We start from the raw sequence: 23,002 nt of genomic DNA, 5'->3' as shown, positions 1-23,002 counted from the left end.
GCTTTCTCTAAAATAAATATTCCAAAAAAAATTTGTAAGTAAAAGATCAACACCTTCATGGGTGCTTTTCAAAAACTCTACTCTCATATTCAAGAGAAAAAGCCCTCTCACCAATATTTCCATTCATTAAAACAAATACCAAAAAACTATTTACCTTAAGTAAGCCTTAACTTTTAGGAGAAACAGAATTACTCTACTAAACAGTTATGAGTCTCATGCATTTCAATTTCAAGAAATGGGGGCAAAATCTAATATAAGGAAGGTTTAGCTTTAGACAACAGTGTATTTTTTTTAAGTTTTTAAGTAATCTCTACACCCAACATTGGGCTCAAACTCACAACCCCAAGATCAAGAGTTGCAGGCTCCGAATGAGCCAGCTAGGCACTCCTACAGACCAGTTACTAAAGTTACTAAAGAGGGGCGCCTGGGTGGCTCAGTCGGTTAAACGACTGCCTTCGGCTCGTGTCATGCTCCCAGGGTCCTGGGATCGAGCCCCGCATCGGGATCCCTGCTCAGCGGAGAGCCTGCTTCTCCCTCCCCCTCTGTCTGCCGCTCTGCCTACTTACGCTATCTCTGTTAAATAAATAAATAAAAATCTTTTAAAATAAATAAATAAATAAAGTTACTAAAGAGGGGCGCCTAGGTGGCTCAGTTAAACGTCTGCCTTCAGCTCAGGTTATGATCCCAGAGTCCCAGGATGGAGCCCTGCATCCGGCTCCCTGCTCAGCAGGGAGTCTGCTTCTCCCTCTGCCACTCCCTCTGCTCATGCTCTCAAGCGTGCACATTCTCTCTCAAATAAATAAATAAAATCTTTAAAAATAAATAATAATAAAGTTACTAAAGAAAATCAATATCCTTCAGAAGCAGCTATTTTACAAGAAAAATAAACTCCTATCAATATATATGTTCCTTAATGTCCTTGTCATCAAATGAATTGGATTGTCAAGGCCAACAGGAAATTATGTTTGAGGCTAACACAAAGGTAAAGAAATCTATATACTTAGACCTGACATTTTAGATTAATATTTAAAACCCAGCTGCTTATTACAGAAACAAGAAAACTTGATGTTACTGGTATTTACCTCTAGGGTTTTTAAAAATATCTCAGATTTTAAAATCTGTGCACACTTGTTCATATGAGATTTATAACAGCCAAAAACAACCAAAACAGAAACAACCAAAAGGTCCATCAAAAGTAAATGGTTAAACTGTGGAAATACTACTCAGCAATAAAAGGAACAAACTACTGATACACCCAACTTGGATTGATCTCAAAGGCATTATGCTGAACGAAAAAAACCTAACATCAAAAGGCCACATATTGCATGATTCCATTTATATAACATTTTGAAATTACATAATTTTAAATATGGAGAACAAATTAGTAGTTCCCAGAGGTTAAGAATAATGGGAAGAAGGGTAGGTAGGACTATAAAAGCATGAAGGGAGATGTTTGTGATGATGGAACAGTTTTGTACTTTAACTGCAGTGGTGGTTACACCAATCTATACATGTGATAAAATGAAAAATTATACACACACATTATACCAATGTCAAATTACTGATTTTGATATTGTACTACAGTTATGCAACATATAGCCACTGGGGAAAGCTGGGTGACATATACATAGAACCTCTCTGTACAATCTTTGCAACTTCTTGTGAAAAATGTAATTACTTTAAAATAAATTTTACTGAGGTGCCTGGGTGGCTCAGTCGGTTAAATGTCTAACTTCAGCTCAGGTCATGATCTCAGGGTCCTGGGACTGAACCCTAAGTCAGGCTCCATACTTAGAAGCTGAGTCTGCTTGCCCGTCTGCCCCTCCCCCCCACTCATGCTCACTCAATCTCAAATAAAATTTAAAACAAAATAAAAAAAAATTCTTTTTTTTTTAAATTTTTTAATTCTTATATGTATATGTACACAAACATGTATAATGGGGGTGGGGGAGCCATTAAAAAACAATATACAGTTGACCCTTGAACAATATATGTTTGAAATGCAGTTCTACATTTTTGTAGAATTGTTTTCAACAAATAGAGTACTGTAAATATATCTTCTCTTCATAATTTTAACATGTTCTTTTCTCTAAGCGTAGAAATACAGTATATAATACATACAGCATACAAAACAAGTGTTAATTGACTGTTTATGTTAAGGCTTCCAGTCAACAGTAGACTATTAATGAAGTTCTGGGGAGTTAAAACTTCTATGCAGGGGCTCCTGGCGCTCAGTCCGTAGAGTATGTGACTCCTGATCTTGGGATTTTGAGTTTGAGCCCCACACTGAGTGTAGAGATTACTTAAAAAAATAAAGTCTTAAAAAAAAATTACATGAGTATTTTCAACTGCACAGGGGGTCGTGGCTCCAGCCCCCCACATCATTCAAGGGTCAACTACACACTTAAAATTCTGTTTGCTTAGAAAATTTGGAAAGACTTTCTCCAAGAGTTACTTAAGTAAACTATATTTTACTCAGTAAAAAAATAACCATTAGAATTGGTCATTGGTCAAAAATTAGCAAAAACTTCCTATTATTTTTTAGTAATTATCTATAACATACTGGAGAAACTATTATCTTTTACTTGAAAATTTCACTGTCCCCTAACACAATCCTTTCCATATTTTTTCTTAGAATGATTTTATTTTTAAGTAATCTCTACACCCAACGTGGGGCTCAAACTCACAACCTGGAGATCAAGAGTCACATGCTCTACCGACTGAGCCAGCAAGGCACCCCAATGCTTTTTTAGATAATAGTTCTTAAAAACCTGTATAATAAACCTAAATTGTCATCCTTTTCACCCAATGAAGCAAAAATTTTGTATCAGACAGAGCTCAATTTAAATCCTAACTCTAGGGGAGCCTGGGTGGCTCAGGCCATGATCCTGGGGTCTTGGGATCGAGCCCCGCGTCAGGCTCCCTGCTCTTTGGGAAGCCTGCTTCTCCCTCTCCCACTCCCCCTGCTTGTGTTCTCTCTCTTGCTGGGTCTTTCTCTGTTAAATAAATAAAATCTTAAATAAATAATAAATAAATCCATCCTAATTCTACCATCTAGCTACAAAACCGTAAAATCCCTGTATTAATCATTTCATAAGGGTAAATGTGAAACTATTTGTATAACATAAGAGTGCCTAATAAAACAGCATACGCTCAGAAAGGTTTTGAAGGAAAAAATTTTGTTCTGCCATTTCTTATAGATAAAATTGACATATAACATTGTATTATTTAAGGTATACAACATAACGATTTAAGATATGTATATACTGACATGATTTCCACAGTAAGTTTAATATCCATCACTTCATATGGTTATAAATTATTCTTTTCTTGGGGTGCCTGGGTGACTTAGCTGGTTAAGTGTCTGCCTTTGGCTCAGGTCATGATCCCAGGGTCCTGGGATCAAGCCCCATGTGAGGCTCCCTGCTCAGCAGGGAGCCTGCTTCTCCCTCTCCCCTCAGCAGGGAGTCTGCTTGTCCCTCTGCCTCTGCACCCCCCCCCCCCCCAGCTCATGTCTCAAATAAAATCTTTAAAAAAAATTTTTTTCGGGCGCCTGGGTGGCTCAGTTGGTTAAGCGACTGCCTTCGGCTCAGGTCATGATCCTGGAGTCCCTGGATAGAGTCCCGCATCGGGCTCCCTGCTCTGCAGGGAGTCTGCTTCTCCCTCCGACCCTCCCCCCTCTCATGTGCTCTCTTTCTCTCTCTCTCAAATAAATAAATAAAATCTTTAAAAAAATTAAAAATTTTTTCTTGTGATAAGAACTTTTAAGATCTACTTGCTCTCTTCACAACTTTTAAATATACAACACAGTATGGTTAACAATAGTCACTATACTATACATCATATCCCCAGAATTTATTTTATACACAGAAGTTTGTACCTTTTGACCACCTTCACCCATTTCCCACCAACTCCCAAACATACTGGTTTAAGGTTTGCTAGTGAAAAGTCATTTAAATTCCAAATATTAGAAATGGTTGTGTCTTAAGTTTTCCCCACTGTTTTTACTATGCTTTGTTCTGTTTTTACCTTTAGTTTATAAATTGCAGGACTTCCTGGGAAAAGTTTAGCTGCTCTTTCAACCCAGTATTTTGCTCTTCCATCAGTAACATCATTTTTACAAAGCAATTCTGCAATCTTCAAAACAAGATCTTTTTGTGTTGGGTTTAATTCCACTGAACGCTGAAACCAGAAAATAATAAATTAGGATTCCTAAAGGATTCCTAATTCCTAATTCCTAAATTAGGATTCCTTATTTATATTCCTCACATATAAATAAAAGTTAAAAATTTATCACTGTCCACATTAAAAACTTTTCCACATGACAACATGGTATTTCAAAGTTGTTTAAATCAAACAAAGTGTCTTGGAATTTTTGCCGATTAAATAAAAATTATGTTTTTATTAGGTAAGTGCTCCCCAAAAAGAAAGAAAACCACACTTATAAGAACAGCATTTCAAACCATGTTAGTCTTAGAATTTATAGGTGTTAATCTTTTACAAGTGCTAACTTAAGGATTAAATTACAGTGTACTTTGGGCCAAATAATTAAAGATCTATTCTAATCCATGTTGCTTAATAGTACTATCATACCAATGCTTATTTTTATGACATTCATAAAATATATTTAAATTATTTATTATATAAATTACTCTGGGCATCACGTGAGTGACAATGCAAAGGCTATATTTTAATCTTAAACAGTTTACCTTGTAACATTCAACAGCTTTGTCTGTATTTTCCTCCACCTCATGAAGAAGACCAAGAAATCTGTGAGCTTTAGGATCTCTTTCTTGCACATTAATATATGCAGATATGTATCTGTTTAAAAATAATAATACAAAAATAATCTTTAAATTATCACATTCAGAACTGTATTTAATCCCAACCTGAAGAGTACATCTTAAACCAAAGCAACCACTAAACTAATGCATATTGTTATTCTAAGTATTGACTACCACTAAATTAGAATATGCAGAAAGCTCAAAAGCATCCATAAAAAGAATAAACACATACATACAAAATTGACAATATACTTATTTTACCATTAAATACTACACTTACCAAATGTTTTTTCTAATGCTACCGATACATAAGAAATGAACGCACAAATTACTTTTTCCTGATTATATTTTGATAAAGCACTACGATTTTACATAGAAATTAAAAAAAGATTATAGTAAATATTTACCTTTTTTTATTGTACTAGTCACCTTTTAAACAAGAAAATAATATTTAATAGTAGTACTGTTCCCAGCTAAAACAGAGCAGAGGAAAAATTACTAAAAAACTAACAAATGTAGGTAATTTCCACTTCTTATTCAAATTAACAGATAGAAAATAAGCATCTCCTAGGCTCAATAAAGATTATAAATAAATATGTAAATATATATTTTAACCAAAGACCAAAACTGGAAGAAAAGGGGTCATATTAAAAAGGAACAAGGTTGTTGGGGCACCTGGGTGGCGGAGATGGTTAAGCTTCTGCCTTCGACTCAGGTCATGATCCCAGAGTCCTGGGATCGAGCCCAGCATCGGGCTCCTGGCTCGACGGGGAGCCTGTTTCTCCCTCTCCCTCTGCCTCTCTCCCTGCTCATGCTCTATCTCTGTGTCTCAAATGAATAAATAAAAATCTTAAAAAAAAAAAAAAGGAACAAGATTGACAGCCCCATTGCTGCTAGTTAAATAGTTAAAAAAAGGTGTTACCATTTCCTTACATATCAGCAGTTCCATCTTCCCATAAATGCCTTTAACCTACCTGCCTGCCTGCCTGCCTTCTTCCCTCCTAATTTCCTACTTTAAGCCACGTTAAATCAGGAAATCAGATCACCAACCTTCTTGGCCTTAGAGGTGAGACAAAGCCTCAGAGTGTTACCTATTGAGTCAATTGAAGATCTTTTACACAAGCTATTCTCCTGCCCAGAAATCACAGTTTAATTTTGTATTCATTGGTATTTTTCCAGCTGATTAAAGTACCAGATATCTAACCAGGAAAAAATTAAAAATAAGCATGGTTCTCTTTTATTCCTTTGAAGTGTTTTAAACCAAATGATTTCTTGCCCTAAGTATAAACAAGCAGCAGGCAGGCAGAAAATACTCATTCTAGGCTCAACCTCCATGGAATTGAGGCTAGTCCTTTATATCAGTCTGAAGTGATATAATACCTTATTTCCAGGACATACTTAGGAAGAACTGCTTTTAAAAAACATAGTATTTTCTCACCCATTTCAAGTAAGAATATGGGGGGGGGGAAATGACTTTAGAAAACTAAAGCATGTTTACAGTTTGGTACTTACTTTTTAGCAAGATCATATTCTTTAACTTCATAGTATAGCTTTGCAAAATAGAATCCTTTCATTGACTTCTAAAAAAAAAAAAATTAAGGGTTCTTTTAACTTTTCATATTTTGAATTCTGTAAAGTTTTCACAGAACTAAAAATTTGCCCTAATAAGGTATTAACATACTTGATTTTTGTTCACCTAAAAGGGAGGAAAAAAACTGCCTGCAGACATGCATGTATGTTGCAAAAGTCATGATTCCATGTTTTATAATTCTCATCATAAAACTAAAAATAAATTTAAGAACAGCAAGACAACATCAAAAATTAAAAATTTATATCAGCAGATCATGACAGACTACGAACTCTGAGAAAGAAACTGAGGGTTTTAGAGGGGAGGGGGGTGGGGGGATGGGTTAGCCCGGTGATGGGTATTAAGCAGAGCATGTACTGCATGAAGCACTGGGTGCTCTATGCAAACAATGAATCATGGAACACTGTATCAGAGACTAATGATGTAATGTATGGTGACTAACATAATAAAATAAAATTAATTAAAAAAAAATTTAGGGGGCGCCTGCGTGGCTCAGTTGGTTAAGCGACTGCCTTCGGCTCAGGTCATGATCCTGGAGTCCCGGGATCGAGTCCCGCGTCGGGCTCCCTGCTCGGCGGGGAGCCTGCTTCTCCCTCTGGCCCTCCCCCCTCTCATGTACTCTCTCTCTCATTCTCGCTCTCTCAAATAAATAAATCTTAAAAAAAAATAATAATTAAAAAAAAAATTTAGGGGCGCCTGGGTGGCTCAGTCAGTTAAGCGTCTGCCTTTGGCTCAGGTCATGATCTCAGGGTCCTGAGACTGAGCCTGCTCAGCGGGAAGCCTGCTTCTCCCTCTCCCACCCCCCCGCTTGTGTTCCCTCTCTCGCTGTCAAATAAATAAAATCTTTAAAAAAAAAAATTTTTTTTATCAGCGGCACGCCTGGGTGGCTCAGTCAGTTAAGCGTCTGCCTTCGGCTCAGGTCATGATCTAAGGATCCCGGGATCAAGTCCCGTGTCGGACTCCCTACTCAGCAGGTAGCCTGCTTCTCCCTCACCCTCTGCCCTGCTCATGCTCTCTCTCTCTCTAATAAATAAAATCTTACAAAAAAAAAAAAAAAGAATTTATATCAGCACAAAAGCTGAAAAAACACATGGTGCCACTCTCTCATTTTACAGATAACTAAACAGACAGAAACCTGCTTTCTTAGGGGAGGTGAGGTATACTAAAAACTTCTCTTGCCATATTCAAGTCTTTATGGGCAAGTACTTCCAACCCATTAAAGCATGGGGGACTCTCTGGTCCAGGTACTATTTGCTGTTCTCTCTACAGATCAGTATTTTACACTCAAGGAATTAAAAAGGCAGAAATAAAAGTTGAATTCTTCCAGTAATAAACCAAGTTTACACCCTGGCCTTTTATTTCTGTGAGTTCCAAAGTTTAAGATCCTGGGACACACCAGATGTTATACATACATGATAAGAGTACACAGCCATCAAACATCTAATTTTTGAAAACTATAACAAGGACACAAAAAAAAAACATATTAAGTGAAAAAAGAAGTCTACAAAGCAGTATGTTTTCATTTATTATTTCTAAAAAAATGCAGATTTAGGATTTGCTCATTGTGCCTACAATAGGCACTGGGAAACGAGTAGTACACACAAAAAAATCTGTCTTCAAGAAGCCTGCACAGAGGAGCAGAAAAGAGTGCTATTTTATAGTATTTCATCTATTATTTACAGTACACCACATTTTAACAAAGCTAAAATCAGTATTCATCTCACAAATCAGAGGAATCCTAACATTGTTGCCTGTTTAGTTGGCAGAGTTTCTTCTTTCTTAGCTGGTAATGGTGGTAGTGCACAGACAATGGCATCATGTTTTATAAAATAAGAGAGTTGTCAGGAAAGGTCTTACTACTAAGGGGACATTTGATCAGAAACCTAATAAGGTGAAGAAGTGATTATCTAGGGTAGACTAGACAGCAGATGGACTATAATAATTTAATCCCCATTGTTAGTGTTTCAATTTTTCCTTTTTAATCAAACCTACAGAAAATACTCTTAATCACACTCATCTTAAAATACTCTTTCTCATGACTTCAGAGATAACTATGCTCCCTAGTTCAACTTCTACCTTAGTGGCCACTCCTTCTCAGGCTCTTCCTCACACTGAATTCCCCAGGAGTCAGTTCTAATTCCTCTTCTCTTTCAGGAGATCTCCTCTCTGACAAATACTGAATCTCATGTACGACTACTGACAGTATTTTGACTCTCAAATACGTATTTTTGGCTCTCATTTTTCCTATGCTCTAAACTTATGTGCAAAATATCATCACCAAAATCTGTCAGTACTACCTTCTACATTACCTCAGTCCACCCATTTTTCTACATCTCTGTTCCTATTACCAAAGTCCAAGCCTGCTATGATCTCCCTCCCTTCTGAAAAGGCTAATTCCTTCCTGTTTCCCTCTATATATTTTTCTTCCAGCTAATTTATTCACCAAAGGTGTAGCATTTCAAAAATAACACAAACCATGTTATGCCTTTGCTTAAAATTTAAAATCCTTCCATGGCTTCCATTATGTGTTGAAAGACCCAATTTTCCCACCAAAGACTAGCATGACATGGCACCTGCCTAGCTCTCCAACTGTACTTCATCTGGCCCCTGCCTGCTATGGTTTAGCCAGTGACTAAAACCAGAATGCATTTCTCCAACTGGGGTAGTCCCAAGGAATCTGTTTTAAACAAAGGCCAACAGCTGGTATTGATATGATATTTCTATCCAGCGCTTTCAATGTCAGAGTGAGAAATTCAATGAATGTATGTAAATGAAAGAGAAACTATGGTTCCCTTAAACAAATGCCTCATCACCTAGAGACACACGTGAATGAGCAAACAAGATTATCACTATCCTAGTGAAACCACAACTAAGGGGCAATCAGTTTGAGAGAATCACCTGACCAAAACAAAACAAAACAACCCTTACTGAGCAAGACTCTAGTCTGGCACAGTGAAACAGTTAAGTGTAGAATAAGTGGAAGGCTCCCCATGCCCCTCACCTCCTCTCACTCCCCTCTACACCTTGGGGAGGCAGGGCTGGGTCCAGTATATCTGTTAAAAACATAACAGAGGTATTCTAAGTGAGTAAAGAGAGAAAACTCCAGTGAAGCAAAAGGGGGGAAAAATCTATGTTTTCAGTAGGAATACAGACCCAGAAAAAGTGGGGTCTCCCACTCCTTCTGATATTTTTAAGTTTTGAGCAGATGCCAGAAAGTTACCATACTGACTTTGGGCAGTCAAGTCCTCAGAAACCTCACTTTTTGGTTCTTGATGTCCCTTCATCCTATCTTTGTGAAGCAAAATTCATCTATCACTGAATTTGTTCACGCACTAATAGAGCTAGGTTTACTTTTTATCCAGTTATGGGGGGTGGGGAAGGAGAGCAGGAGCACACACGGAGGAGGAGCAGAGGGAGAGACTCTAAAGCAGACTCCCTGCTGAGCACAGAACTCCATGCGGGGTTCGATCCCAGGACCCATGAGATTGTAACACCAGAGGCGAAACCAAGAGTCAGATGCCCAACCACCTGCACCACCCAGGCACCGCTGAGGGCTTTCTGCAGCTTCCCCAAATTGTCACTTATCTGTGTTTGTGAGATAAAGCTTCAATTTTTATGCAGTAAAAACTATCTTTACTGTTCATTTCTTTTTTCGGATTATATGGTAAAAAAAGGTCTTTTTCATTTGAGATGAATACTCATCTATATTTTCTTTCAGATTCTCTAAAATTACCTTTTAAGTATGAAACTTATTTTGGTAAATATTGTAGGCGAGAGCCCTATTTTTAAAAATAAATCATTAAACCAAAAAAATCATTAAACAAATGTCAACTGTTCAAGCAACATCTACTGAATAATCCATATTTCCTCCATTGCTTTGGAATGTCACTTTGCAATGCCACATAAATCTATGTTATGGCATCTTAACTTAAAACCCCTTTCTCCTACACTTCTTACTCCTCACCAAAGAAGGTGTTAAATAAGCAGATATGTTTTAAGTCATAAAAGTCTGTATGAAGATTAAAAAATTTAATTTAAAATTATAGAAAAGTTGGGGCACCTGAGTGGCTCAGTTGTTAAGCAGCTGCCTTCAGCTCAGGTCATGATCCCAGGGTCCTGGGATCAAGTCCCCTATCAGGCTCCCTGCTCTGCGGGGAGCCTGCTTCTCCCTCTCCCTCTGCCTGCTGCTCCCCTTGCTTGTGTGCTCTTTCTCTCTGTCAAATTAATAAATAAAATCTTTAAAAAATAAAATAAAATTATAGAAAAGTTGGGGCGCCTGGGTGGCTCAGTTGTTAAGCAGCTGCCTTTGGCTCAGGTCATGATCCCAGGGTCCTGGGATCAAGCTCCACACTGGGCTTCCTGCTCAGCAGGGAATCTGCTTCACCCTCTCCCACTCCCCCTGCTTGTGTTCCCTCTCTCGCTGTGTCTCTCTCTATCATATAAATAAATAAAATCTTTAAAAAAATAAAATTATAGAAAAGCATAAAGTTGACAAGACACACACACACACACACACACACACAAATCTGTTTGTGTATCACACTATTTCCTCTCTTAAGGAACCAATACTGCTAAATAATTTTCACAAGTCCTGACTGACAAAGTGAGGGAAGAAATAGGGCAATGATGGGACATGGATGTGGATAGTTATTCAGGCCAAACAAGAGCATGACTGTGTTTTTAGGCTAAGGAAAAACCGCCAGTTGAGGACAATCTGAAAGAAAAGGGGGGAAATAAGGGCTCAGGAAACTGAAAGGGATGAGAACAAGAAAAGATGTCAGGCAGGTACCTTGAAAAGGAAATATACAGATGACAGAAGAATGAATAGGGCCTGGTGGTTCACTGCCAACAGTCTAAGCTTACCAATGAAGAAGTGAGGTAGTTTGTTGAGTAAACATATGAAGAACTTCACGTGGACAGTGAAGTTCTAAAACAGCGACTGAAGTGATCAAGGACAGGCGCATGGCCCACAAATAAATGCTCACATATATGGTCACGTAATCTCCAACAAGGGTGCTAACAATACTCAATGGAGAAAAGACAGTTTACAACAAATGGTGCTGTGAAACCTGGACATCCACATGCAAAAGAGTAAACCTGGACCCTTACTTTATACCATCTGCAAAACTTAACCCCAAATGAATTAAAGACCTAAAACTAAGATCCAAAACTATAAAACTCCTAGAAGAAAACAGGGGAAAAGCTGTATGACATTTAATTAAGCAATGGATTTCTTGGGATTGACACCAAACACATGGGAAACAAAAGTAAAAATAGACAAAAAGGAGTACATCAAACTTAAAAACTTTTGTGTATCAAAGGACACAATCAACAGGATAAAAAGTCAACATACAGAATGGGAGAAAATATGTGCAAACCATACAGCTGATAAAGGATTAATATCTAGGATATATATATATTAAAAAAAAAATTCCTACAACTCAATAACAAAAAATCAAATAACCGAACTAGAAAATAAGCAAGACTTTATAATAGACGTTACTCCAAAAATGATGTATGAATGTCCTAAAAACACATAAAAAGATGCTCAGCATCACCAATCAGGGAAATGGAAATCAAAATCACCATGGGATACCACTTTATATCCATTAGAATGGCTACTATACAAAAAGAAAAAAAAGTGAAAACAAGTGGTGGTGGTGATATGGAAAAGTTGGAACCCTTGTGTATTGTTAGTAGAAATGTAAAATGGTGCAATTATTATGGAAACAATGTGGTTCATGACAAAATTAAAATTTAAACTACCGTATGATCCAGCAATCCAACTTCTGGGTATATAACCAAAAGAAGTGAAAGCAAGGTCTTGAAAAGAAATCTGCATACTCACATTCATAATAGCACTATGCACAACAGCCAAGGGTTGTAAGCAACCCTTGTCCCTCAAAGAATGAATGAATAAAATGTAGTATATACAATACAAACAAGAAAATGTTATTCAGCCTTAAAAAGGAAATTCTATGACAAACTACAACAGGGATGAACTTTGACAACATTATACTAAGTGAAGTAATCAGTCAGAAAAACAAAAACTTCATATGAACTTTAGATACGAGGTATCTAAAGTAGTAAATTCATAGAAACTAAGTCAAATGGAGGTGGCTAGGGGAAGGGAAAAACGGTTTAAGTTGTTCAATGGGTGCAGAGCTTCAGTTTGGCAAGATGGAAAAATTCCACAGCTCAACTGCACAATAATGTGTACTAACACTAATGAACTGCACAATTAAAAATGGTTAAGATGGCAAATTGTATATATTTTTTGCCACAATTTATGGGGGGTGGGGCAAGGGACAGGCAAATGGACTGCAGAATACCGAAGACCCAGGTGAAGTTGGAAATCTGAGATTTAAAGTGACACCAATCTAGAAAAGCAATTTAGAAGTGCAAAGATAAAACCAATCACCCAAAAAGAGCTTTAGAAGCAGTATTTTAGTTTTTATATGACAAAAGCTAATAGGAAAAGACTTAACTAGATAAAAGAATAACTATTTAAATAGTCATATCACAATAAAAAAAAGAAAAACACTAAAATTGACTCTAGACATCCAGCTTCCAGTTTGGCATGTAAGGAGTTTAGAAGTAGCCACTCTGTCCTAACAAAAAGTAAAAATTTGAACAAACTAAAAAAACAAAATACAACTCATTTTAGATCCATAAGAGAAGTTAAGGTCACTAACTGCCCCTCAAAATTGGAGACAAATACAGAGAATCAAACCTCACCACAGGAGAAACCTCCACAGGAGCCAGTGCCAAGGTAGGAAAACCTAAACTGTAATTGACAATTGTTGGAAACTCAGGGTGGACAAGTCTGAGATAAAAACCCCATCACATTACTCAAATTCTACCAAGTACATCATGCCCAGCTGTAAGAAAAAAAAATGACAAGGCTACTAAAAGGCAAAAAACAGTTTAAAGAGAGAGAGCAAGAAGCACCTGTGTGGCTCAGTCAGTTAAGCGTCCAACTCTTGATTTCGGCTCAGGTCATGATCTCAAGGTCATGGGATTGAGCCCTGCATCTCACTCCACGCTCGGTGGGGAGTCTACTTCTCCTCCCTCTCTCTCCCTCTAACCCTCGCCCTCCTCGCACGTGCGCTCTCTCTAAAATAAATAAATCTTTAAAAATAAAAATTAAAAAACAGAGCAAGCATCAGAATGAGACTCAGATATGCAAGAGATGCTGGAATTACCAGACTGAGAATTAAAATAACTATGATTAATACACTAAGGACTCCAATGGATAAAGTAGAACAAATGAGCAAGGTAAGCAGAGAGAGAAAAATTGTAAGCACAAAAAGAAATGCTAGAGATCAAAAACATTAGCATAGAAATGAAGAAAAGCCTTTGATGGACTTACTAATAACCTGAACATGGCTGAGCTAAGTATCTCCAAACTTGAGGCTCTCTCCAAAAAAATCTACAAAACTGAAAAGCAAAGAGAAAAAAAGATAAAGACAAACAAAATATCCAAGAATTGTGGAACAACTACAAAAGGATAATATCCATGAAATAAGACTACAGGAAAGAGAAAAGATAAAAGAACAGAAGAAATATCTGAAACAATAATTACTATGGAATTCCCCCAACTTAATGTTACACAAAAAAACCCATAAATCCAGAAAGTTCAGACCCAGCATGCTCAGAGAACATCAAGCAGAATAAATGCCAATAATAATAGTAATAAAACCTATGCATATCATATTCAAACTACTGAAAATAAGAGACAAATGACATTTAAGCTAGAGAAGACCTCACCTATGAAAGGAGCAAAAGTAAGAATCACATTTAACTTCTCAAAAACCATACAAGGAAGAAAAGAGTGGAGTGAAATATTTCAAGTTGAGAGAAAAAACAACCAACCTAGAGTTCAGTACTCCATGAAATTATTCTTCTTAAGAAATGGAAGAAATATTTCCTCACACAAAATTGAAGGAATGTTACCAGTACATCAGCCTTACAAAAGATGTTGATAACAGTTATTTAGAGAAAAAAAAAAATGATACAGCTGAGAAATTCACATCTACATTAAAAAAAACAGGAAAAGTGAAGATAAAATAAAAACTTCTATTTTTCTTTTTTTAATTGATCTAACGTATACCAGTTGTTCAAAACAATACCAAAATGTATTTTCATTATGTAGGAGAAATGTATATAAAATTTGTTTGTGTTTACATATATGCTCACGTATTTTATATAAAAGTAAAATATATGATGGCAATGACACAAAGAAAAGGAAAATTTAAGATTATTTTGTTATTATGAGGTACTCACATTACCCATGAAGTAATGCAGTGTTATTTGAAAGTAGACTTGGATTAGTTGTAAATGTATATTGCAAACTCTAAGGCAACTACCAAACAAGTAAAAAAAAGTTTAACTGACATGCTAAAAAAAGGAGCAAAATTGGGAGTCACAGAAAATGCTAAGTGAAAACAACAGAAGGCAGATTAAGAAAGGAAGACAAAAAAACAGGAACAAAGAACAAGGACAACAAATAGAAAATAGCAATAAATATGATAGCTCTTAACACAACCATATCAATATTAACTAGAATGTCAACGGTCTAAGTCTACTAAGAGAAAGATAATTTTTAATCCACTCTGACAATGTCTAAGATTCAACTATATGTTGTCTACAAGAAATCCCAATTAAATATAAAAACCCATATAGATTAAAGGTAAATGGCTGGAAAAAAACAAAACACTAATTCAAAAAGATATAAGCACCACCATGTTCACTGCAGCATTAACTTACAATTGCCAAGACATGAAAACAACCTAAGTGTCCACTGACAGATGAATAAAGAAAATGTGGTACATATATACAATGGAATATATTCTAACCATAAAAAAATGAAATCTTGCCATTTGCAATAATATGAATGGATTTCAAGGGCATTATGCTAAGTGAAATAAATCAGAAAATGACAAATACAGTATGATTTCACTTATATATGTGGAATTTCAAAAAACAAAACAAAGACTCAAGATCATAGGTACAGAGAACAGACTGGTGGTTGCCAGAGTTGGCAGGGTGGGCAAAATGGGTTAAGGGAGTCAAAATGTACAAACTTCCAGTTACAAAATAAATGAGCCAAAGGGGATATAATATACAGCATGGTGAACATAGTTAATAACACTGTATTGCTTATTTGAAATTTACTAACAGAGTAAATCTTTAAAGTTCTCATCACAAGAAAAAAATTCTGTGACTATATACACTGACAGATGCTAACTACACTTATTGTGGTGACCATTTCACTATATGAATATCGAATTGTTATGCTGTATGCCTGAAACTAATACAATAAATACATAAACAAGTAAAAGTAAGTGGTCTGAAAAAGATACACCAATCTAACATTAATCAAAAGAAAGCAAGAGTAGCTATACTGATTCTAAACAGAAGACTTCAGGGCAAAATTATCCAGGATCAAGAGGAAGCATTACATTTTGATAAGGTCAATTCTCCTACAAGACAAAGAAGTTCTTAACATGGTATGTCCTTAAACACAGTAAAATATGTAAGGCAAAAACTGACAGAACTGCGAGGAGAAATAGATGAATCCACTTTTACATATAGTTGAGCTATTTCACTTTTCCTCTATCAGAAATAGATACAGCAGGAAGAATCAGTAAGGATAATAAATGAACTAAACAATATCATCTACCAACTGGACATAATTGACATCTATAGAATACACATCCAACGACAGAATACATATTCTTCTCAAGCTCACATCATTCACCAAAACATTATGGGCCATGAAACACACCTGAACAGATTTAAAAGAATAGAAATCCTACAATGTGTGTTTTCAAACCACAATAGAGTAACAGAAAGGTAGCTGAATAATGCCAAAATACTAAGAAATTAAGCAACAAACTACTAAATAATACATGGCTCCAAGAAGATATCTCAAGAGAAATTTTTTAATATTTTGAACTAAATAAAAAAACGTATCAAAATTTGTGGGATACAGCAAAAACATCACTCAGAGACTTTTCCTTCTTTTAAACATAGTACAGCCCCCTCAGTGCTCACAGCACCCCAGTGAGGAAGGTGGGCAATGGTTCGGGGCTGCATGCTCCTCTAGCACAGGTATACTATGAGAAGCCCACAGAGAAGGGCCTGCCATCAATCCATTATCATGCACTAGAGATATATTAATATATATACTAGATAAGATCTAGAATTAATTATCTAAGCCTCCACCTTAGGAAACTATTAAAAAAGCAAACAAAATAGGCAAAAAGAAAGTAAAAATTAAAAAATAACATGAAACACAATTAAGAAATAAAACCAACAAAACCAACGGCTGATTTTTTGAAAATATCAATAAAAATCAATAAACATCTCATCAAGGTAACTTAAGAAAAAAGAGAACACAAATTACTTAATACCAGAAATAAAAGAAGGGTGACACCTGAGTGGCTTAGTCAGTTAAATGCCTGCCTTCAGCTCAGGTCACTATCCCAAGGTCCTGGGATGGAGCCTTGCATCGGGCTCCTTGATCAGGAGGGAGCCTGCTTCTCCCTCTGCCTGCCACTCCTCCTGCTTGTGCTCTCTCACGCACACTCTCTCTGCCAAATAAATAATCTTAAAAAAAAAAAAACTCAGACAAGAAATAGATTACCTAAATAGGCATATATCTGTTAAAGAAACTGAATAAATAATCATCTTCCAAAACAAAAAGCACCAGGTTCACTGGTGAAGTCTACCAAACATTTAATAAAAAAGATTATACCAATTCTCCACAATCCTTCAGAAAATAAAAACAAAGAAAGTAACTCTTAATTCATCTTATGAGACCAGCATTACCTTAATACCAAAACCAGAGAAAAACATTACAAGGAACTACAGACCAGCATCACTCACAATCCATAGCTACAAAAGAATATTAGCAAACCAAGTCCAACAATGTATAAAAACAATTATATGCCACAACCAAGTGCGATTTATCCCAGGTATGCAAGGCTGGTTCAACTTTCAAAAATCAATTAATGTAATCCATCACATCAACAAGCTACAGGAAAAAAAAAATCTCATGATCACATCAATACATGCAGAAAAACATTTGACAAAACTCCACACCCATTTCCAATAAAAAACAAAAAACAACAACGCTCAGTACATCAGGAACAGAGGCAAATTCCTCAACTTAATAAAGAATATCTACAAAAACGAACATCATACTTAATGGTAAGGAACTCAACGTTTTCTCGCTGAGATCAGGAACAAGGCAAGGATGTCCCCTCTCACCACTCCTTCACATCATCATACTAGAAGACCTAATTAATACAGAAACACAAGAAAAGAAAAGATACACAGGTTGGAAAGGAAAAAATAAAATTATATTTGCAGACAACATGACTGTCCACAAAGAAAATCCAAAACAACTGATGAAAAAATCCTGGAAATAATAACTTTGAAGGATACAAGCATAATACAAAAAAGTCACTTTCCTATATACCATCAATGAACAAGAGGAATTTGAAATATAAAACACAAAACCATTTTACATTAGCACCCCCAAAAACGAAATGCAGGTGATCCTTGAACAATGTGGGAGTTGGGGTGCCAACCTTCTGCACAGCTGAAAATCCATACATAACTTTTGACTCCCTCAAAAACTTAACTACTAAAAGCCTGCTACTGATTAAAACCCTTACCAAAATCATAAGGCAATTAACACATAGTCTGTACGTGATATTATACGTTGCATTCTTAAATAAAACTAGAGAAAAAAACATTAAGAAAATCATAAGGAAGGAAAAAAAATCGCAAGGAAGAGAAAATACATAATACTACATTGTATTTATCAAAAAAAAAATCACAGAGAGGTGGCCACGTGCAGTTTAAACCATGTTGTTCATGGATCAACTGTAGTTATAAATCTAACAAAATATGTGTAAGATCAATAAGAGAATAACTACAAAACTCTGATGAACGAAATCAAAGAACTAAATAACTGGAGACATTCCATGTTCATGGACAGGAAGATTTGATCTTAACAAGATGTCAGTTTTTCACAACTTCATCTATAGATTCAATGCGATCCCAATCAAAATCCCAAGAAGCTATTTTGTGGATATCAACAAAGCGATTCTAAAGTTTATATACAGAGGCAAAAAACCCAGAGTTGCACAATATTGAAGAAAAAAATCAGAAGGACTGACACTACCTGACTTCAATACTTACCGTAAAACTAGACTAATCAAAAGAATGTGGTATTAGGTGGTCCCTTCCAAAGAGCTGATAATGTAGCAGAAGTGGAGCAGAAGAAGCACACCTTCCACAAGTTCACATACCGTGGCATGGACCTCAACCAGCTGCTGGACGTGTCCTAGGAGCAGTTGATGCAGCTGTACAGCGCCTGGCAGCAGTGGAGGCTCAACCGGGGTTTGTGGAAGAAACAATGCTCACTGCTGAAGCACTTGTGCAAGGCCAAGGAGGAGGCTCCCCTGATGGAAAAGCCCAATGTGGTTAAGATGCACCCATGGGACACAATCATCCTGCCTGAGATGGTGGACAGCATGGTGGGTGTCTACAATGGCAAGACCTTCGAACAGGAGGAAACCAAGCCCAAGATGATTGCCCACTATCTGGGTGAGTTCTCCATTACCTACAAGGCTGTGAAGCACAGCAGGCCTGGTACTGGAGCCACCCACTCCTCTACTTCATCCCTCTTAAGTAGCCTGTTCAGCCAATAAAGGCACAGACTTTTCAAAAAAAAAAGACAATGTGTATTAGCAAAAATATAAACAAAATGGGACAGAATAGACAGCTCAGAAATAGACCCAAATAAGTACAGTTAACTGATTTCTGACAAAAGAGCAAAGACAATATAATGGAGGCAAAACAGTCTTTCAATAAAGGGTGTTGGAACAATTGACATCCACAGGCAAAACCATAATAAAATAACAATAACCACAGACCTCATACCCTTTACAAAATTTAACTCAAAATGAATCACAAACCTAAATGGAAACATAAAACTATAAAATTTCTAGAAGATAATGGGAGAAAATCTAAATGACCTCAGGTTTGGTGATGACTTTTTAATATACAACACCAAAGGCACAATCCATGAAAGAACTAATATGCTGTATTTCATTAAAATTAATTCATTAAAATTAAAAATTTCTGTTCTGGAAAAAAGTTTGTTCTGCAAGACACTGTCAAGAGAATGAAGACAAGCCACAGAATGGAAAAAATATTTGCAAGAGATACATCTGAGAAAGGACTATTACCCAAAACACACTAATAATAAAATGAGATTTAAAAAGGAATCAGTGATCTGGACACATCACCAAAAAATATATACAGACAGCAAATAAGTATATAAAAAGATCCACATCAATTTGTTTAAGTGCAAATTAAAATGAGACACCATTACATATGTATCCGAAAAGCCAATATCCAGAACACTTAAATCACCAAATGATGGCAAGGCTGTGGTGCTAAAGGAACTCTCATTCATCGCTGGTAGAAGTGCAAAATGGTACAGACACTGTGGAAGACAGTTTGGCAGTTTCTTACAAAACTAAACACACACACACACCCCCCAAAAACTCAAAAACCTAAACATATGATCTAGCAATAGTGCTCCTTGGTATTTCCTCAGAGGAGCTGAGAACTTAAGCCACCCAAAATCCTGCACACAAATGTTTTATAGTCAAATCTTCGAAGCGACCAAAATGTTCTTCAGTAGGTGAATGGATAAATAAACTGTGGTATATGCAGACAGTAGAATATTACTCAGCACTTTAAAACAAATGAGCTATCAAGCCATGAAGAGACATGGAGGAGACTTAGGTGCATATTACTGAATGGAAAAAGCCAATCTGAAAAGGCTACATACTGTATGATTCCAACTATATGATATTCTGGAAAAGGTAAAATCATGAGGATACTAAAAAGATTAGTGGTTGTCAGGGACTAGGGGGAAGGATGAATAAGCAGAGCACAGAGGATTTTTAGTGCAATAAAACTACTCTGTGTGACACAATAATGGTAGATACATACCATTATACATTTGTCAAAACGCACAGATTATACAACACCATGAGTGAACCCTAAGGTAAACTACGTACTTTGGGTGACAAGGATATGTCAAAACAGGTTCAACTGTAACAAGTATACCACTCTGTGGGAAATACTGATAATGGGTGCGGCCAAGCACTGTGTGCAGGCAGGGAGTATGTGGGGAATATCTGTACCTTCTGCGCAATATTGCTGTGAACCTGTAACTGCTCTAAAAAATAATTTTAAGGGGCACCTAGGTGGCTCGGTTAAGCATCTGCCTTCCACTCAGGCCATGATTCTGGAGTCCTGGATTGAGCCCCATGTCAGGTTCTGTGCTCTGCGTGGAGCCTGCTTCTCCCTCTGCCCCTCCACACTCATGCTCTCTTTCTCTCACTCTCTCTCAAATAAAATAAAATCTTAAAAACAAAAAATTGTTTTAAAAAATTTAACTCTAATTCTCAACAAAGTATCCTCATCAAAATGAATCCAACAGCATATTAAAAGTATTATACACCCAATATATGGCCAACTGGGATTTATCCCAGGAATGCAAGATGGTTCAATTAAAAAAAAAAAATTGAGAATACATTTTAACAGAAAAAAAATGATCATTTCAACTGCTGCCAAAAGAAAAATTTCACAATATTCAACATCTGTTCATAAAAACTCTCAGAAAACAAGAATACAAGAATTCTCTCAGAAAACTAAGTATAACTTCAATATGATAAAGGCCATAAATGAAAAGCTCACAGCTAACATCATACTCAATGGTAATTTTAAGGCTTTCCCCCTAAGATTAGGAACAGCTTTTACCACTTCTATTCAACATTGTATTAGAAGTTCTTGTCAGAGCAATTTGAGAAGAAAGAGAGATAAGCTTCCAAATTTCAAACAAAAGGAAGATGTAAAACTATCTCCCTTCACAGATGACATGATCCTAGATAGAGAAAATCCCAAAGAATCCATAAAAAAACCACTAGAGCTAAGAAACTAATTCAGTAACATTGCAAGGTACAAGATCACCACACAAAAGTCAGTTGTGATTCTATGCACCAACAATGAACAATCCAAAAAAGGAATTAAGAAAGCAATTCCACTTATAATAGCATCTAAAACAGTAAAATACCTGGGTGACAAATTTAACCAAGGAGATGAAAGACTGTGCACTGAAAATTACAAAACATTGCTGAAACAAATTAAAGTCTTAAACAAGTGAGAAGATGTGTTGAGGGATAGAATGACCTAACACAGTCAAGATGACTCTACTACCCAAAGCAATCTATAAATTCAACACAATCCCAATAAAAATTCCAACAGCCTTTTCTGCAGAAATGGAAAAGCCAATCCTCAAAATTCATATGGAACTGCATGGATACCCAAACAGACTAACACTCTTGAAAATGACAAAGTTGGAGGACTCACCACTTTCCAATTTCAAAACTTACTACAAAGATAAAGCAATCAAAACAGTGATCCTAACATTAAAGACAAACATATAGTCTAAAGGAACAGAACTGAGAGTTCAGAAATAAACCCATACATCTATAGCCAATGGATTTCTGGCAATTCAATGGGAAAAGAACATTCAATGGGAAAAGTTTTTTCAATAGATGGTGATGGCACAACTGATTTTCCACATGCAAAAGAATGAAACTGGAACTGTTCCCCCCACCATATGCAAAAATTAACTCAAAATGTGTCAACAACTTAAACATAAAAGCCACAAAAATTTCAGAAGAAAACCCTGGGATAAGTCTTCATGACCTTGGATTTAATAATGTATTCTAAGACATGACACCAAAAAGCATAAGAAACAAACAAAAGAGGTAAAATGAAATTCATCAAAATTAAAAACTTCTGTGCATCAAATTACATTTTAAAGAAAGCAAAAAGGCAACATATAGAATAAGAGAAAATATTTGAAAATTATATCCAATATATAATTTCTGCAACTCAAGAAGAAAACAAATATTCTATTACTAGCCCAAGGCAGATGCTTGGGTGGCTCAGTCGGCTAAGCGTTTGTCTGCCTTTGGCCCAGGTCGTGATCTCAGGGTCCTGGGATCGAGGCCTTCACTGGGCTCCCTGCTCAGCAGTGAGTCTATTTCTCCCTCTCCCTCTGCCCCTGCTTGTCCTCACACACGCGCTCTCTCACATGTGTGCACGCGTTCTCTCTGAAATAAATAAAATCTTTTAAAAATAAATAAAATAAAAGCCCAAAGCAAAGAACTTGTCTACACATTTCTCTATGAAAGACCACTTCAGGGGAGCCTGGGTGGCTCAGTCGTTGGGCGTCTGCCTTCGGCTCGGGTCATGGTCCCAGGGCCCTGGAATCGAGCCCCGCATCAGGCTCCCTGCTCCGCAGAAAGCCTGCTTCTCCCTCTCCCACTCCCCCTGCTTGTGTTTCCTCTCTTCTGTGTCTCTGTCAAATAAATAAATAAAATCTTAAAAAAAAAAAAAACACTTCATGTTGATCTGGATGGCTACATTTTAAAAAGAAAAATAAAATAACAAGTTTTGGCAAGGATGCGGAGAACCTGGAACCCCCTTACACTGCTGGTGGGGATGTAAAATGATGCAGCCACTA

General features: G+C 36.5%; 1 protein-coding gene, 1 non-coding gene and 1 pseudogene across 3 annotated transcripts in view; 1 reads left to right on the top strand and 2 right to left on the bottom strand.

Annotated features, from left to right (window-relative positions):
- The window catches only part of RANBP2 (RAN binding protein 2), an 82,222-nt gene that overhangs the window by 46,976 nt on the left and 12,244 nt on the right, over positions 1-23,002 (bottom strand). For both annotated transcript variants that reach the window (XM_021680311.2, XM_044918725.1), the window contains exons 2-4: positions 6,297-6,364; positions 4,710-4,821; positions 4,030-4,182 (exon numbers count right to left, since the gene is read on the bottom strand). In XM_021680311.2, coding sequence (XP_021535986.1) covers positions 4,030-4,182; positions 4,710-4,821; positions 6,297-6,364 — 333 coding nt within the window. The remainder of the gene's footprint in view (positions 1-4,029; positions 4,183-4,709; positions 4,822-6,296; positions 6,365-23,002) is intronic.
- LOC110572017 lies at positions 13,543-19,100 on the top strand (annotated as a pseudogene).
- Positions 16,406-16,541, bottom strand: LOC123326118. The gene has a single exon (XR_006540897.1). It is a non-coding gene; the product is annotated as a small nucleolar RNA SNORA42/SNORA80 family (small nucleolar RNA).

Source organism: Neomonachus schauinslandi, chromosome 10 (assembly GCF_002201575.2).
Source record: "Neomonachus schauinslandi chromosome 10, ASM220157v2, whole genome shotgun sequence".
Lineage (NCBI taxonomy): Eukaryota > Metazoa > Chordata > Mammalia > Carnivora > Phocidae > Neomonachus > Neomonachus schauinslandi.
The sequence above is the reverse complement of the archived record's forward strand: the minus strand, read 5'-3'. Positions and strand labels throughout refer to the sequence as shown.